At 47.8% G+C, this 17140-nt stretch overlaps 1 protein-coding gene across 2 annotated transcripts in view; it reads right to left on the reverse strand.

Annotated features, from left to right (window-relative positions):
* brp (ELKS/RAB6-interacting/CAST family member bruchpilot) overlaps positions 1-15060 on the reverse strand; it is a 42642-nt gene extending 27582 nt beyond the window's left edge. Inside the window, exons 1-2 of one of the 2 annotated variants that reach the window (XM_026814444.1) lie at positions 12567-15060; positions 1901-2050 (exon numbers count right to left, since the gene is read on the reverse strand). In XM_026814444.1, the coding sequence (XP_026670245.1) occupies positions 1901-2050; positions 12567-13349 (933 nt within the window). In that variant the 5' untranslated portion in view covers positions 13350-15060. The remainder of the gene's footprint in view (positions 1-1900; positions 2051-12566) is intronic. The other variant, XM_026814446.1, reaches the window with a different exon arrangement.
* Positions 15061-17140: the final 2080 nt, after the last annotated feature.

Raw genomic sequence — 17140 nt, forward strand, 5'->3', positions numbered from 1 at the left:
TCCGAAGTCTGATTTCTTTTTAATTATAGCAAATGCGTTTTTCTAAAGTAGATAAACTTTTGGGATTAACTGTATACTCCTATACATCCTTAAACTTCTATCAGAGATCTTACATGTTTAAACTAAATGTGCATCGTTTGTTTTATTTTGCATAAAAATCCTATTTACTCTGGAATGTACGCGTAGGCTAATGGTTGCTCGTCGCGTGAGAAATTAAATTTTGAGGAGCAGCGCCGATGGACGTATTCGATAATAAAGGCTGCAGGGACGTAGCCGGAAAGCGGCTGCATAATTTGGCGACTGGCCAAAGGCGACCAGTTGCTTCCAGTGCGTTGCACGTTTGACCTGTCTACGGCCTGGTACACATTGGCTAACTTATTCTGGCCAAATTTTCAATCGAACGATTCTACTTCCTTGCGCCCGTACTTTTGGAACCGTCGTCGTTGTCGCGTCGACCAAATCGATAAAGGAGATTTTGATATAGGTGGATTTTAATATCAGACATATTCCTTCGAGCCATCCGTTTCCTAGATTTGGCAATGGGAACACGACTCATATTGACTCTGACAAAGAATTTCAACGAAAATGATATACTCCAGAGAAATTAAGTCTAATTAATTCCGATCCATCGAAGGGAATAACAGATTTTTTAGTATAAAAAATGATTCCAACTTTCATTGTAAGTTTCAGTGTAAGACTGTGCGGTATTTAATATCTCTACTTCGATATTCTGTTGAGATTATGTAAGAACAAGGCTGCGTGCGACTCGTTTGATCAACGTCTTAGCACGAGCCGTTCAGTAGCCGATCCCATTCTCCCATGGGTGCGGTTCGACGGGCACCCAAGCGGGGAACCGAAATAGACAAGAGGGTTTAAGCTTCGTTCGAGGTAAACGGCCGATTGTCTGGCAGCGATGCTTCCGGAAATCTTGGCAACAACCATTTAGCCTCCCGCAATAACTCCGTTAAATCTAGCATCCAGTGGCGCCGAAAACGATCCGACCGTTTCACCCCCATGTTGGATCAATAAACTCCGGACTCCGTGTCTCGCCTCGGCGAAAATTAGATCGTCACTAGATTAATGAAAATTCGTAACCACGTCATTATTAACGAGCATTTACTTGCATAAACAATGAGTCAATAAAAATTGGAGAAATGACTATTCTCGGATTTCGGTAGAATTCATTTTTTTATCGAATTTATGCATTCTTGCCTTTCAACAAATTGCAATTCATTTTGAGAGATTGTCTTTTAATTTGTGTAACGATGAGATGCATGCAATTGTGACAGGGAAACAATAACATCTAACGATGATACGACGTGATTACGTGTCTTAAGAATTCGGTTCGTCATTTTTCAATTCGATTCGAATTCGATAATAGTGGGATGATAAAGCAGATGGGATTTAGGACTCGCGGAGGTACCGTGGCGTTCACAGAGAACCGGAAACGAGATCGCGAGGAAGGATGGCCGGAGGTTTTGAAATTCGCGACCCGGGTTCGTCTGCCATTGCCCCCGTTTCGCGCCTTCTATTATTCAAGATTATAATGATCCGCCATTCTTCCGGCGGATTTCAATCTGAACCAAAGCCAACGACACCCTATTCTTCGTGGAAAATTCATTATTTCCAAAAGGCCAATCCCATTGCATTGTTAAGGAACCGAGGAGGATTCTTAATTCAAGAACGTTGACAAGTTCAGGGTTACGCCTTTTCATAGTAGAAACAATCTGGCATTTCCTTTTTTAATATAAGCAGCAGAGGAATTGATTGTTAGGCCACGGATTCTTATGCAAAACAAATCATTTATGATATCAGTTTGAGGAGTGCATTTTATGCACAGTCTGCAGTCAGAATTTTCAGCTTGTGAACTTTCGCTCGTGGAAGTCAACGAGCACCTTACCCTGATCGTGTCACGAAGTATGGCGATCTCTCGTGTCAGGTGCTCGTTCTCGTTGTACAGAACTTCCATTTGTTGCTGAACCTCCACGCTCGGCCCTCGCATCCGCATCCTCAGCTCCTCCTCCAGTTGCCGGACCATCATGCTTTGTTTCTGCAACACGAAAGTACGACCAATTATAGAAAAAAAAATTGAAATAAAATCATATTCTCATCGATTTCCTCGACGTATTGAGTCAAAGTATTCCCTGGTTTCCATTTTACGTCGTATGTATGATTTGTCCCGAGCACGGATTCCCTTGGTTTGCGCGATCGTACGTCGAAATAAGAACGTCGGCAGACGAGTAAGGGGTGAAAATCGGCCGATCACACTGTGAGAGGGTGGCCGATTGCTTGCTCGAGGAGTTTCACCCAGGAGCGTGTGAAACACACGGGGAAAGTCAATATTTCAGACGGAAGTTCGATCGTCGTGCGCGGTTCCCTTTGGACCCCACGACTCGAGAAAGCTTTTTCATGCCCCAGCCCGCCCCCTTTACGCTACTTCCGGTGCGCTTCCTACCTTATTTCCTTTCACGTCTCCCTTGATCCTACACTGAATCTCTTTCACCTCCCACGGCGCTTCTTTATTTATACCTCTCCACTCGTCCCTTTTAATTTTACATTTTTCGACTACCGTTCAAGCGCTTTGCACATTTCCCTAACGTCACAGGCTTTTGCGTCTCATTTTCTGTTAAACTTTTAATACATCCATTATTCTCCTTTTTTGTTGATCGTGTCTTATTTTCCGCTGCCGCAATTCCCTACTCAACTTTCAGTGGACATTGTTCCAAGGTCTTCGTCCAGCTCGTTAGGCATCGTTAATGACGACGCTTGCGTCAAAGGGAAGGAAACACGTTGACGAAAAGAAGCACCGGATGATTACGCGTGCAGTACGTGCGACTATTTTATTCAGAATCAAATCCCTTCCAGTCCGTGACAATGCGTCTAGACGTATAATAGAGATGCAGACTATTGTACAATCAAGCTGACATCGTTTTGCATAAAAATCCGTAGCCTAATTGTATTACAAAGGAATGATTCTGCAACGAATTCCCTTGGGGAATCGTAATTCCGCTTTTTAAGCGAAATATATCGGGTTTCTACGTGACGATCGGAAGTGCTCCTCCCGTTCGATAACGACGATCGACCTGATTCCGCGCACATACTTGTGAGGCGTGCCACGAAGTGTGTGGAGGTCGAGGGTGCTTCCCGCCACCCTCTGACGTCAGTCACCCCCATAACGAAATCGAGCCATCGAGCCATGGCCGAATTCCCCTTTACTCTCCTACCCTACTTCCCTATCCCAGTTCCACTCTAATAGCACTGTACTCTTAATTAATTCTGTTTGATACTTTCAGTCATCCGTGTTAAACATTGGACAGGTCATTCGTTATATTCTTTATTTCAAACACTTTTAACATTGTTGTAGCATTTTTATCATAGAAAACCATGTGACAGATACATATAATTGTTTGTTAAACGTAACATCGTTTGCTATAATGCATCACATTTTATCGTGTAAACTCGTATAAAGTTGTATGAGTAAAAATCTGATGTGAACGTCCAGCATCGTGTTTCACGGGGGAACCACGGCAACCCTCGAGCGTGTCACAACCAGGGTGTCGGTACAGGGTGTCGCGCGGTGTTCTCGTTTCAAAACGATTAGCCCTCGATTAACCCTTGATGCGGTGGGAACCCGATGCCACCCTCTCGATCCGGGGGTGCGATATCGGTATCGTCCATCGACACAGTTTACTATCGAACGCGAGGACAAACGCGACGGAGGAACGAAGATGATGCGGGGGTTTAAAGTTTAAACGAAGCCCCTCTTAAGACGAGATCCTATTAACCATCGCGTAAATCCTATCTCACGGTGCCGTTTCTTCTTACCCCGGCGTGTAACCCTCGTGAAAACAACCCGATCCCGCGACGAGTTAATGAAACAGTTACCGTCTTTCCGAGCCCATGAGGAACGAGTGTAAATCGTTCCTCAATCGTTCATGTATTTCATGACCACAGAGATAATTCTGCTCAGCCATTGAACCAATGGTAACCAGTATGCAGCAAGTACAGAAACCGACGACGATACAAACTTGATGCAAAATGCATTTTTATAACTGATATCATAAATGTTTTATTTTGCATAAAAGCCTGTTTATGTGAAGCAAAGTGCGAGTGGATAATTTTACGATAATGAAAGAAGCTGCTTAATAAAAACAAGGGGAGAGTGAAACAATTCAGGCTGGAGGATTACGCAGGTGGCTCGTTTTTAATCAGCTCCTTTTCATCAGGGTTATTTGGTTATAAAATTTCCATGTCATAAAAAAGAATAAAGCTCGGGGAAGGAGGTTGTTCGAAGAACCTTTCACGAGCACAGTGCCACGCGATAACGAGCTTCCAAGAAGAGAACACGAAATAGGTCGCAAAACGCGGTGGCGTGCTTTTACCAAGAATCGCAGCTCCGCTGATTTTTCCTGAGGTCGTTGCACGATAGATCGATCTCTCAGATCCCCAACGGCCCCGTGCACGTTACTGATTAAACACTGCTCCTCCGTTCCTTCTCGCCGTAAAATAATTTTAAGCCAGATATGCAAAGCACGTGTGTACAACGGTGCACCACGTAACGCGGTATCGTAATTGTTGAGTGACAGAGGAATTAGGAAGCCAGCGACGCATATTTTCTTGTTGTCGCGACTATAAAAAACGCGATAGAGCTCGTTTCTATGCGTGTCGCGATGCAAATTGATCCGAGAGAATTTATCGTCGCACGGATTTCGCGGGAGCGGGGGTGGCCCGATTGATTCAGAGAGTATCGAAGAGCGGCGGTCTCGAGTATCGAATAAAAGTGGAACGGTCGCCGCGCGATCGATCGGTCGATGGTTAATAAATGATAATGAAATCGAGGCTGAAGGTTCTCTCTTTGGCCAATGCTATAAATTATGCAAGCCGACCCATCGTGTTTCGTCCCGAACAAACCGTCCACGAGCCTGACTGCCGTCTACCTGCTTTTCATCCTCGTCCGCGTCTCTCCTTGTCTTCGGCGATAAAATTGCTCCGATGCGACCGAGTGACGCGTGGAGTAATCGATGACGTCAAACGCGAGGGACAACGAGCGAAACGTAAAACTGCACGCTCGCGTAGCCCCGTCCCGACGATGTAAATTTCCCTGACCTAAATCCAACGATTTTCTCTGACCCCACTCCGAATTCGTATGTGGGTCACCGTGTGTTCCATTTAAACCGACTATTTTAATACTGATACCGACGCGACGTTCTACGATCAGGTATTCCTTCCCGGCACATTCACAGGAAAAAAATATGAGAATAGATGTTTGTGCAGATTCCTTAGAAATGAAAATGGAACTTCTCTCGGAAGATCGATCCGAAGTATGACGGTCTGAAAGAACCAGAGACTGGATTCTATCTCGCGAAGCTAAATTCACAACGAGACGACATCAGAATTGAATAATTAAAGAGAAGCTTCTGCTCTAGTTCGAGTAATTAACTAATCAAGTTTTATCCAGGAGCGGAAGGTCTGCACGTGTCGCGAATGCATCAGACGCGTAAACGGAGACGTTGGGAGCTGTCGATGCTCATTGATGAAAAATCGAGGAGGCGGTATCGAGTTACGGCAGTTTGAGAAAGTTCTCCTAACAGGGCTTTTAACGATCCATCGAGTCTCAGACGATCGCTACCCGTTCCACCGTGAAAAAGTCTTCCATCAAAGTGTCTGCTGCTCTCTGTAACCCCACCGACCCCCTTCGCCGAAGTCAACGGGGCTGTTATCGATCGGCCGTGAGGGCCTTTGTCGTATCCTGAAATCCGTTTCGGTTTAAACGAACGTGCTCGCGCAGCGTTCGACCTGAGAAGGCCGAATACACGGGACGACGAACCACCCCGGTTGCTAAATAGACGTTCCCCAAGGAATTTAAGCAATTAAACCGAATGGTGAACCGGCCGCGGTGGGACGTGAACAATGGAGATAGTTCCCGACCAGCTAGGGCAGTTTTAGCCTTATTTGCTACCTGGATTTCTTAGCTGGATAGTTTAATGAAGGATTTCATCAGTTTAACCATGCTGGAAATGCATGAGGTGTGCTATTATGCAGCTGATTGGAACGGCCAGTCACACACCAAGTATATTCAATCTGCACTTTTCTGTCTTAATTAAATAAAATAAAACAATGCGATTATAATACATGACGATGGCAAACTATGATTCAACCTGTCTGTAGTCCTTTAAGAAATTGAAGCGGGTGTCAAGATACGTACACGACGTGCGGATCAGCTTCGGTAATCGCGAAAGGCAATTATTGCGAGCGAGGTTACTTGTATTTAACGAAGCACGCTCATTTAATTCCATTTAAAGATTAGATTGACTCGAAGATTAGCCCAGCTACGATTTAAGCGAGTATTCCGTTCGTTTTTGTTCTATTTTAGATTCATCAAGTTTCACATTTAACAAAATGGTACTCATGTATATCGTACATTGAATTAGATAAAATTCCTTAGCTTCGACATCGTCGGATCTCTCGGGAGAGGGAACAGGACTTCGTGGAATTGAAAGGAGAAAAAAGATTTGAAGAATAAGAAGTGGTGACGATAGTGGGAAAAAGAAAAAGGAAGCAGGAGTTGACTGATTCGTAGCACAGTTCGGAAGAGTGAAAGGATGAGAGGATGAGTAGATGTGTGTGAGGCAACGTAGAAAATCAAAGGTGACGAAGGAACCTGAGAGAAAGAGAGAGGGGGGAGAGAGAGAGCAAGGGGGTGGTTGGGTAGGGGTGAGTTCCTGTCGCTCGATAACGCCTCTGCTTCTGCTCCGTTATCATCCTCTTCCTACCTCTCCCTCCTTCTCCCCCATTTCTTTATTTTAGATTTTGCTTGAAACCATTTCAAATAGAACAGTTTTCTCGCGGTAGATTTTCGAAAAGCAAACGCGTAGTAAGCGAGCGTCGATAATCCATTTAAGGGTCCGCGGGCACAGCCGAGAAATGGCTGCCATGTATCACGCGTGGCACCAGTAATTATGTTGCCCGCTGGAGAACGGTCTGGCTGGAACCATGATTAGTCGACGGCTGCGCGAGCAAAAATCGTACCTTCGTGCAGATTCGACCGATACTCGACTTCTTATCGCGGAGTCTAATATCTCATGTGTGTAATATCGCGCTCTCGATCGAACGTGTGCGATGCCTACTACCGATACGTTTATAATAAATAATTCGAAAAACGTGAGCCCCTGCAATTTTATATAAAAAAAAATATATATATATTTGACATTCTGGTTGGCTGGGTTTTTAACGCAGAAAATAGTTTGTCTATCGGTGGTGGGTGTTCGCATGAATTTAGCGATGGCGAGGAAACAGAGGTCGCCCGTCGCGGATCGATCGGGAGGTCGTTCAAACGTCGCCGTCGTCGTCGAAATTGTTCGACGATCGCGGAGTCAGAATGACCGGAACGGCTCTGTTCCCGAGGCTGGAATAACCTCATCCCCTGGCGGAATTGAAGCGGCAGCCGCGTTATCGGAAAAAGCAAACTCGTGAATCGCGCGAAAGTATAGTCGCGACCTCGCAAAAGTCCCAGGCAGCTGTGACTCCGCCTATCTTATCACGCCACATGTTAGGACTCTGTTTACTGATAATGGAAAAGGGGGAAAGAAGGATTCTGATAAAATTTCTCATCTACAGAAACGGACCCTTACCGGGTTTCGGTCCTCTATTTTAAATCGCAGGATACGTAACGGTATGAATAATGGTAGCGATGTTTGTTACCGAGCTGCTGGCACGTTGTCAAGCATTAAGCTCGATGCATTTGCATCGGGACTCCCTTTTATCGGCTCTAAATCGACCAACGACGGTGCATTCGTGGGAGGGAAGAAAAAAAGAGAGAGAAGGAATGCATCAATCCAAGGGACAGATCGATTTTGAACACGGACTTTGACGTACACAGAAATAGCCACGAGGGTCATCCCGTTAAGTAATCTGACATAGATTACGGAATCGATGTCGAGGATTAATCCACCCGCGACTCGTTTCAGTCGTCCGCCACTGCATTATCCGTGAAAACATTCGATTATCGGACCTTCCTCGATACGTTTCACTATAATTTCGAGTTTCTATTCTGTAGACAAAATGTCTAATCACAACGTCAGACGAATCACAAGTTTCCTGCATACATCGAAATCTGCTTGCTGCTCGTAATAATTTCAGAGAACGAGGGAAGCTTTGTGAGATGACGAGCGTCTAAGCAAGTCGCCTAGCCTGTACATATGTACAAATAACGGTGACTGGCAGGCTCGTAGTCACTTCCTCATTAAAGCCACAGCTACCGTGCCCGATGGGGAGCGCGCGCGCGCCTTCAAAGCGTGATTTATAGAGGGTTACCGAGATGACACGCATTCAGCACGGCAAGATTATACGTCTGGCCACGAGACGAATTTAACGCGGCTAGAAATGAAAACGGGAATTGCCCGATGCACCGAACAAAGCGTTTCAATCAGTCGCGAGATTACTTTTATAAATGTTCGCGTAAATTGTGCACAATGTAAAAATTCTGCAGTCTGACGAAATGAATTTCAATCAGTATAACAGCCTGTATTTCGTTTTATTGTATTTTATACGTAACTTAATGTGATTATTCTTATTCTATTCGTTTTGTTACTTCGTCGAACGGCTGTTGAATGAATAAATGGATCCATTATGGTGTCGGACCGGATCGATTCATTTTCGAAGTCCACGGGCGACACGTTTACTCTGTAGTCCCTCGCGGAACAATGCGGTCGTGCCATAGTTAGACCGTGTGGCATAGGTTCTCGCTAATAATCCGCCTCGATATATTTAGGCCGATCGATATAGACGGACGTGTGCTGTGCGCTGCACTTTACGCGGACCTGTACTAGCTATACGCCACTTTCCCGAACGACTCTCACCCGGTGTCGTCTACGAAACTTTTCCCACTTTCCAGCTGCACAGTTTCTGATAGATTGCGATTTTATAGATGTATTCCTGGATCGGAGGAATCGAATCGTTCCACGAGGGAATACTTCGATCGTCGTCAGGCATGCAGAATGACAGATGTAAAAGTTTGTGAGATATAAAAATGATTCGGATTTCTGGGTTATCGATTTCTAAAATAATTGCGCTCCTCGGACGAGTTGTAATAAATTCGTACGTGATTCGTTCTGATAGAATTAATAAACAAGTCGTATGTGACACTTCTTATTGAGTAACGGCAGTTGCAAGCCAGACGACAGAACGGGAAAGAACAGTGTGACGTAGAAAGGAATTGGGGTAGCTGTTGTAGGGATCGTAACAATAAACTATGGGAACATATTTCTGTTCGCATCTGTCAGAGATCCGCTAACGAATTCTTAAGTTTCCAATTGAATTTCCTGTCTGAAGTTACTGTAGGTAGAATTGGCGTCTGGAGTCGAGTTTTGTACTCTCAGTCAGCCTTGAATGAAAGTTACAAAAGTGTGATTCAATTACAGCGGTGTAGTGGTAGGTCCCCCTTTTCTCTCTCTCTCTCTCTCTCTCTCTCCGGCTAGACAGCTGCTGCGTTTCAGATGAATCGGAGTAAGTATGGAGCCGAGGGAGCAGCAACCATTAGAGTGGCCACTTGAACGACATTAAGTTGAACAGAAGCCTGTGGTCAACGGCGCTACGTGATTTATCTTCATTCTTCACTGTCCAAATCAATTTCTCGTTCGGTCACTAACAGCTCAATTAAATTCGAATAAACGTTAACATTGCTCGTTCACAAAAATTAAAACAGGTATTCAACTACGTTCCACGAAATCTTCGGTCCGAAAATGAGATTTATAAAATAAGACGTCTGATTGTACGTATTTCGAAAATAGGAGTAGATTCGATGTTCGTATTAACGTGAACACGTTTACGCATCGAAGTTTGATAGCGGTCGAGTTCTCGAAACCAGGTAATCAAGTTCTTGAGTGCAAATGACACAAGACCTAGTTTTCACTGGACGACTGTCTCATTGAGAGAACGCAATACGGTCCAAGTGTACCTAACCGCAAATTGAGTTTTCGACCGAGTGAAATCTCGGTTCGAGAATAAGTTACTGTAAAAATGGAGCAGCCGGGAGATCTGTGATCCTGATGCCTGGGTCGCGTGCTATAGTATACGTTTAAAAACAGAAACACTGCGACGCGTTGCATAGCGAATAGGCCATCAGCAACTAATTTTTCATTCATCGGGAACTGTGTCAAGTGAGCAATTAGATCCGAGGGATTGCTATTCTATGCAATTTCTCGCTACGTACAAAACAACGTTCCAAATCGCCCTAACATCGCAGATCAGCTCTCCGCGTAGTTCACGCGTTTACAGAAATATCGTCGAAAAAAGTGCAGAGAACAGAATTGACATAAAAAATGAAATAAATTCCTAACTGGGTTCGCATAAATGTTTCATTTTGCATAAGAATCCTTCTGGCGTCAATGATCCAGCCTTGGTCGAAAAACGATTTTAATTCCGTGACAAAGAGCTGTCACTTTGAAACGGGAAATTAAATTAATACCTGAAATCAAGCAGATGCGAAAAAAGCGCTCGTTACTTTTCATAAGCGAGGCCACGATTTAATTTCCGTGGCTCTCTTCCTCTTTTCATCAGTTTGTAGCGGGTATCAGTCCGTGGAACGATAGCGTTGCAAAAGTTCTGGCATTTTTTTACGACCCACTTCCGGCGCACGCCAATTTAGTAACGTAACCGCGAGTAACGTACGCGGCCTCGAAAGGAGAAGGAAAATTCATTTCGACCCCGACGCAACTTAATGCGTTTACTCCAGCTTCAATTCCAAGGCTCCCTGTTAACGGCGTCGAACGTGCTAATACGAAATCCCAATTAAACGTCTCAGAATGCATCTTCTTTAAAACTGATTATGCAAACCGTCAAATATACAATAAAGAAGTATTTAAATAAAAAAGCTATACTGCATTTAGAAACCAAATTCGATTCAATAGTCTCTGTAGTAAATACTATGTTCTATTTCTGCATGATACTCTCTCTATGTTCAACCCGAACGATTCCTATACGCCTCTTCTCGATTCACCGTAATCTCCCACAAACCGCCCACTAAACCCATCCACCTGGCTCGCCGATTCCGCGTTCCCACCTGACATCGCGTCGATAACCCAACCTTTAACACTAATCGCAACGGAGTGTGCGTCGGAATTATGCAATTGTACGGTGGAACTGGCCCTCGGCAGGAACAATGCTGGGTGAACGGTGATCGACGACGGTGTAAGAACATAGATTCTGTCCGTGCATCGCGATGCCAGACGCCGGATGAAAAGAAATAAACGTGGGCAGCTGGCCAGAGATTCCCTCGTTCCTTTGCCCTCGCCTCATGACTCATGCACGCAGGCCAAAAATATGTCTAGAGTAAAGAACCGAGGAACATTGATAACCAGAGTCAGTGATTAACTTGGAACGATAGAAAGAAATTCTTTCCTCGGCAAAACCTGACGTAGTACGGATTTCTTTAAAACATGCATTTTCGATTTTTTTTTATAATTTCAAAACGACGTCGAGGCTCGGTTTCGTGATTCACGGAGCAGATGGTGAACATTTTGAAAATAATCTACGAGAGGTATGATTGCAGACGATCCGATAAATCGTTTGAAGGATTCCGAGAAAAATTCTCTTTCGACGATTCTCTCATCTCCTCGGTTTGAAAACGAGTATTTTTATTCGACAATTCACTGGGAACTGCGCGAAATCGCGCAGCTCCTCTCCAGCCGCGACGACGAGGAATTAAACGCCTCGATTAAGGCTGATATAGCGTCGCTCACGTGACACGCTCGTAATCGAGCGAAACCTCTGAACGCAGCCCCCTTCCCCGACGAGTTTCGCAGCGAGAGTAATCTGTGTTAAACATTTCTTAAATAACTATAACAGGGGTCGGCTTTACCTTCGTGCCACTGATTAGAGAAAGTTTCGTGCACCTCGGTCAGGAGATTATATAAATATGCGACACGGCTTCGCGAGCCAGCATATTGATCCACGCTCGAAGGCAATGCGTACACGTTTCGTCGAAGGAAACGCAAAAGAGTTCGTACAGGACTTGTTGCGACGCCTGGAGAGGATCGAAGTGCGACAACCAGCGACAATTCGTTTGTACGAACGTTTACGCGTTTTAGGTCGATGACGAACGAACTTCGGATGATCGAGGAACGCGGAGAACGATTGATTATCGGGTAGAAAATTATCGGGGGGTCGTTACATCGGTGGCTCCCCCTTGGCGCAACATTTTTGGCCAATCAATAAGCACGTCTATCGGAAAGCGGAAGAAAAAAGTAGCTTTAGAATCGGATCGAGATGAGCGAGAGCTCGTCTTTGGAAAAGCGGGCATTGTTCGAAACGACTAGAGGGAACGCGACGAATGACGCGACGAATGACGCGAAAAATGAACGCGACACCGTCGGGTCGTAACCTAGATTTGACGCGTGTCACCACCGGAAATGGGTCACGGAGAACGGACCGAAGGGTCGCACGACGAGAACTTTACGCACCCTCCGTGTCTGCCACGGTTCGTTACGTGGAAGGAGCCAGGTGTGGAAGGAAACAAGCGGCAGGGCGAGGCGAGGCAAGGATGAAAGAAAAATCCGCAGTCGACTGACCTGATTCTCGGAGCTGAGGAGCTTCAGCTGTTCGTTGATCAGGCTGTACTTGGAACTCTCCTCTTTCCTCAGCGCTCTCTCCTTCTTGAGCTCGGGACTCCAGAAGGTCTTGATGCTATTCATCGAGCAGCCGAGCTTTCTGTTCGTCAGCTCGAGCTCCTTCTTGAGGTTCCCGAGCTCTCGTTGGAGATCGTTGTTCTGATGCTGGAGTTCGCCGATGTATCCGCCGGTGTCGCGGAGCATGTGCGGGTTCGGGCTCTGCCTGGCCGATCTCGAACCGTAGAGCTCATCCTCCAGGTACAATCCGCGGTCGCGGCTACGTTCACGGGGATCCCTGATGGGCACGAACTCGCGGTCGTGATCGAGTATACCCGCGGATGCACGATCGAGGCTGGTGTACCTCGCCGACATGCCCGCCGAGCTGGACATGGCGGGTCTCGAGGCGCTTCTGGATCTGTGATGTCCGCCCCCACCGCCCCCGGTTGACATACTCCTGCCCCTCTCCTCGAGCATCACGGGACTGGCGAGGTCCTCGTCGCGGGAGTAGTACGGACTGCCCAGCTGATGGTGATGGTAGCTGCCGTATCCGAGGTGCTCCGGCGAGTTGTTCCCGCTTCGAGTGCCTCTCTTACGACCCAAAGGACTGCCACGGCCGCTCGCGTAGCTCCGCGACGGGCTACGGTCGACCGTGGGCAGTTCGCCTACGCGACGACCGCTGCGAGGCGAACGAGTGCCGCCTCCCGGCCCGACTCCGCTTCCGCTCGAGTACGGGTCTCGCGACATCGTTTCTACGCCGCTGTTTCGATTCGTCGATCGGTCCTCTCGCTTCTTCCGGTTAGTGTGGCACGCGCTCTATCCGAGCCTCTTCCGCCTTCTCGTGGAGGATTCCCTCAGTCTCCTCGCGCGTTTCGCTGCTCCTCGGATAACCCAACGATCGTTCGCCTTCCGTCGATTGCTCGAACGCTCTCCTCTTCCTCCACCTCGCTCCTCTTCCACCCTTTCGCACTCCTCCGTCTAATGTTCTACGATACTTCTGTCCTACACGATTCGCGTCGATCTAGCCTCGCTACTTGGTTCGGATCAACCTCGCGCATCGCTTTCACTTGAGTCACGTGCGTCGATCCTCGATCCTTCGAGATCCACCGCGATGTCCATCCGATCGAATCCGATTTCTGACGCGACCTGGCCCCGAACCGGCCTGGCGGCCCTTCTACTCTACGCGAAAATGTTCGTCGACGCGCGGCAAGCATTGACGACAACGCCTAACGCGACGATCGACGAGCAGCCCGGCGATCGATCGGCATCGTCGTCGTCGAGCGAAACCAATTCTCTCCTTTCCTCGTTTCCCCGATCCTCTTCCGTCGTAGAAAGCCGTGCCGCACGCGTGGCTCGTCCCGTGGATGCGTGAGGTCACGACCCTCGTACACCGCGATCGATCTTTGACCTTCTTTCACCGGCAAAGCCCATCGAGTAGCGATGGACAGAGATCGCGGGGGGAGAGAGAAAGAGGGACGAACGTCTCGTTCCCTCGAAATCGTGCTCCACCGGTCAATCACACCCCCGTTTTTATCATCCTCTCTCCCTCGCTTTCCGGGGTCCAGGTCCTCGATCTCCGCTCGCTGCTCGCGTCCTCCCGGTGTCCAGAACCGACTCGTCCTTCCACGGTGCTCGCTCCGTGAAGCCGGCTCCGGAGGCGCGTGCGTGCGTATTTTACGCGCGTCTGTTTACCAGCTACTATCCGTGTCTACACGCGTCGCGACGTTCCCGTTTCGCGAAACCCATACCACCTCCTTATCGATCTCATCCTCGCGTCTCTTCTCACTGGTCCCGCGGTCTCTTCTCCACGTTCCTCTTCCTAACCGCTGCCGCCGCCTTCTCCGTCCTCACCCTACCGTTCCTTTTCCCTCAGCCTATTTTCGTTCGCCCCTCGTCACCGACCACGACGATCGCGACGCCGACGACGACGACGACGACGACGACGATGACGACGACGAAAACGATGTTCAACCGACCGATCCGACCTACCGCCCGAACCGCCACTATCCACCACGACTCGACACCGCCACACTTCCGTGCCGCTGCACCTCTCGCTCTCTCGTCCTCTTTCTATCTCTCTCTCTACCTATCCCTCTCTGTTCCTCTCTATACCCTCGACGAATCTCGCGGCCGCGCACACACCTACGTAGCCTTCTCTCCCTTTCACCCTCGGGGCTCGCCCTGCTCTACACCTACGTACGTACGCGGTACACACAAAAAACTCATCCCCTTGGACGAGGCGAGGAGTACGCGCGAGATCGAGGCACGTCTCGCGGTACCGGAAACTGTGGCTCGGTAGAAATCGACTTCCGTCCGTTTAAAAGCGGCACCGGGGCGACTTGAACGCCACGACTCCACGCACTCACGGGACTAAACTGTAACCGCGAGCGAGCGAACCACCCTTTCGTTTCGCCGTGTCGCCGGCTGTGCTCGTTTCGTCCCCCCTATCCCTCTCTCGCTCCAGCTTTTTTCTCGCCTCTCTTTCTCCCGGTCGCCTATATATACGCGCTATCCTCTCTCCAGGCGGCGCACGCTGTCTCTCGACCTCCCCCTCCCGTTCCTCCCCTGACCGCGGGGTGCTCTGTCACACGAGCACGTCGCCTCGTGTACGCACGCCACTACGATTCTCACTACCACCGCCGGCTACTACTACGCAGGCAACGATTAAGTGGACCGCGCCGTCGGCAGCGCCCTCCGTCGACGTCATCGACGTTGTTACGACGGACTACTACTATTGCGAGCATCACGCGTCGCGTCCGCTCGATTCCTCGCGCTCAACCCCACCAGAGCTACCCTTACGGCTATGCACGGGGTGGGTCGACGGCAACTATCTCCGTACGGCGGCTCGTTCCGTCGACAGAAGCTATGAATCGATTCGTTTAACGATGCAGTTCAGCAGATGAATTTATTTTTATGTTTTAAGATTTACCAATAAGATCGAGATCGAGATTTATCACGAGGTTAACGGCCGGTGGATAGTTTCGTAGCGGCTCACCCTGTATACTGAACGAACCCCACCAAACTGGTCGTCGCTCTCCCCTCAGGCGCAATGGACTGGCGCGCTCGCGCAGATCCATGAGCGTCGCGACGCTACGAGCAAAGAGTTCGCCGATTTTTTGGATTCGGAGCATCGCGTTTTGTTTGCCCATCTTGCCATGAGAAGGGACCTCTAATGGGAAAAGTTTGTCCGGAGAAATTTCCATCCTCCTAGAGCTCTTAGGGGTGTTTAGAAAAACATTTGCTAGGAATGGGAACCATCGGTTTCGGAGCAGGGCGATGAACAATCCTGGGTATAGGTTTATCGGTCCAATTGATCACCGGGTAGAGGTCGATAGGCGTGAGCAACGAGTACTGCTACGAATTCATCTCGTCGCGTTTGTCAGTGGCTCGTGAATGAAGAATCAAAGGCTGACAAACGCAGTGACGGATTCAGGCGACGAGCTACCCTCCTCCATTAATGAATATCGTCGTCGGTCCTGATGATTAAACAATTTTTTAAATGAATAAATTCTGCCAGATTCGATGCAGTCACAGGTTAATTGATCGTGCACAGAATACGAACACTGCGACGTACAAATATATACGAGACGTCAGAAGCTACGTGCTTAAATGATAGGAGAAAGTATTTGAATCTCATTTAACATCGATGTTACAAATGTTTTCATCTGTTTTAGGGATCACGTTAACGTGGTGTCTACAATTTGTGACACGTCACTGGATGCACGTTCCACTTTGCAGCCCTTCGTCTCACCCCTCTGGCGTTCGTCGACCCGGCGTACAACATCGCAATCAATGAAGTTACGACTCACCGAGCAGTGCTGTATCACCTGCTGGCTCTTACAAATCAAATCCCGTAAAACGGGACACGTTTCAGACTATCAATGTTAATACGTTATAAAATTTTTAAACAATTAATAAATGTCATTTACCAGAAATCGTGTGATTGAAAATTATATCGACTGTCCTCGCGTTACCTTACCACTGTACAAACATCTGACCCGGCGAACATGCCTTTTTCCTATCATAAAATTCCTCTCGTCACGTGTTAAATCGGGGAAACCGTGGAACACGCGTGTTCGTCGGCGGAGGCCGGAGGAATCGTCGTCGTCGTCGTACACGGAACGGGGAGGAAATGCGCAAGCTCGTGTTTTACGATCGGTCAGCGGCTTCTTTGATAACACAGACAGCAGAGGGAAAAGCCTTCCCCCGTTTTTCATTCCACCACCCGCGCTTTGCCCTAATCTCCTCGAGTGGTCTCGCCACCTTCGAATTCGTGCCTCCTCAACTAGTATTTACTCGATGACTTAGCTCCTCAAATGATCCCGGCGGGCTCTTTCGGTACAGATCGAACGCTCAGCTGTAATTTATGATTTTTTTATACGATCCGCTGATAATGAACGACGAGTCGCCGATTCGATGAGAGGCTGACACGGGCAGATACGCGCGTCAACAAGCGATAGAACCGTTTAGTTTACGCTTAGATATAAAAGTGTAGGAAAATATGTTGTTCCGCGTCATTCCCGGGAAATAATCGCGAT

Source organism: Ceratina calcarata, unplaced genomic scaffold (assembly GCF_001652005.2).
Source record: "Ceratina calcarata isolate Rehan_Ccalc_2016 unplaced genomic scaffold, ASM165200v1 scaffold12, whole genome shotgun sequence".
Classification (NCBI taxonomy): Eukaryota; Metazoa; Arthropoda; class Insecta; order Hymenoptera; family Apidae; genus Ceratina; species Ceratina calcarata.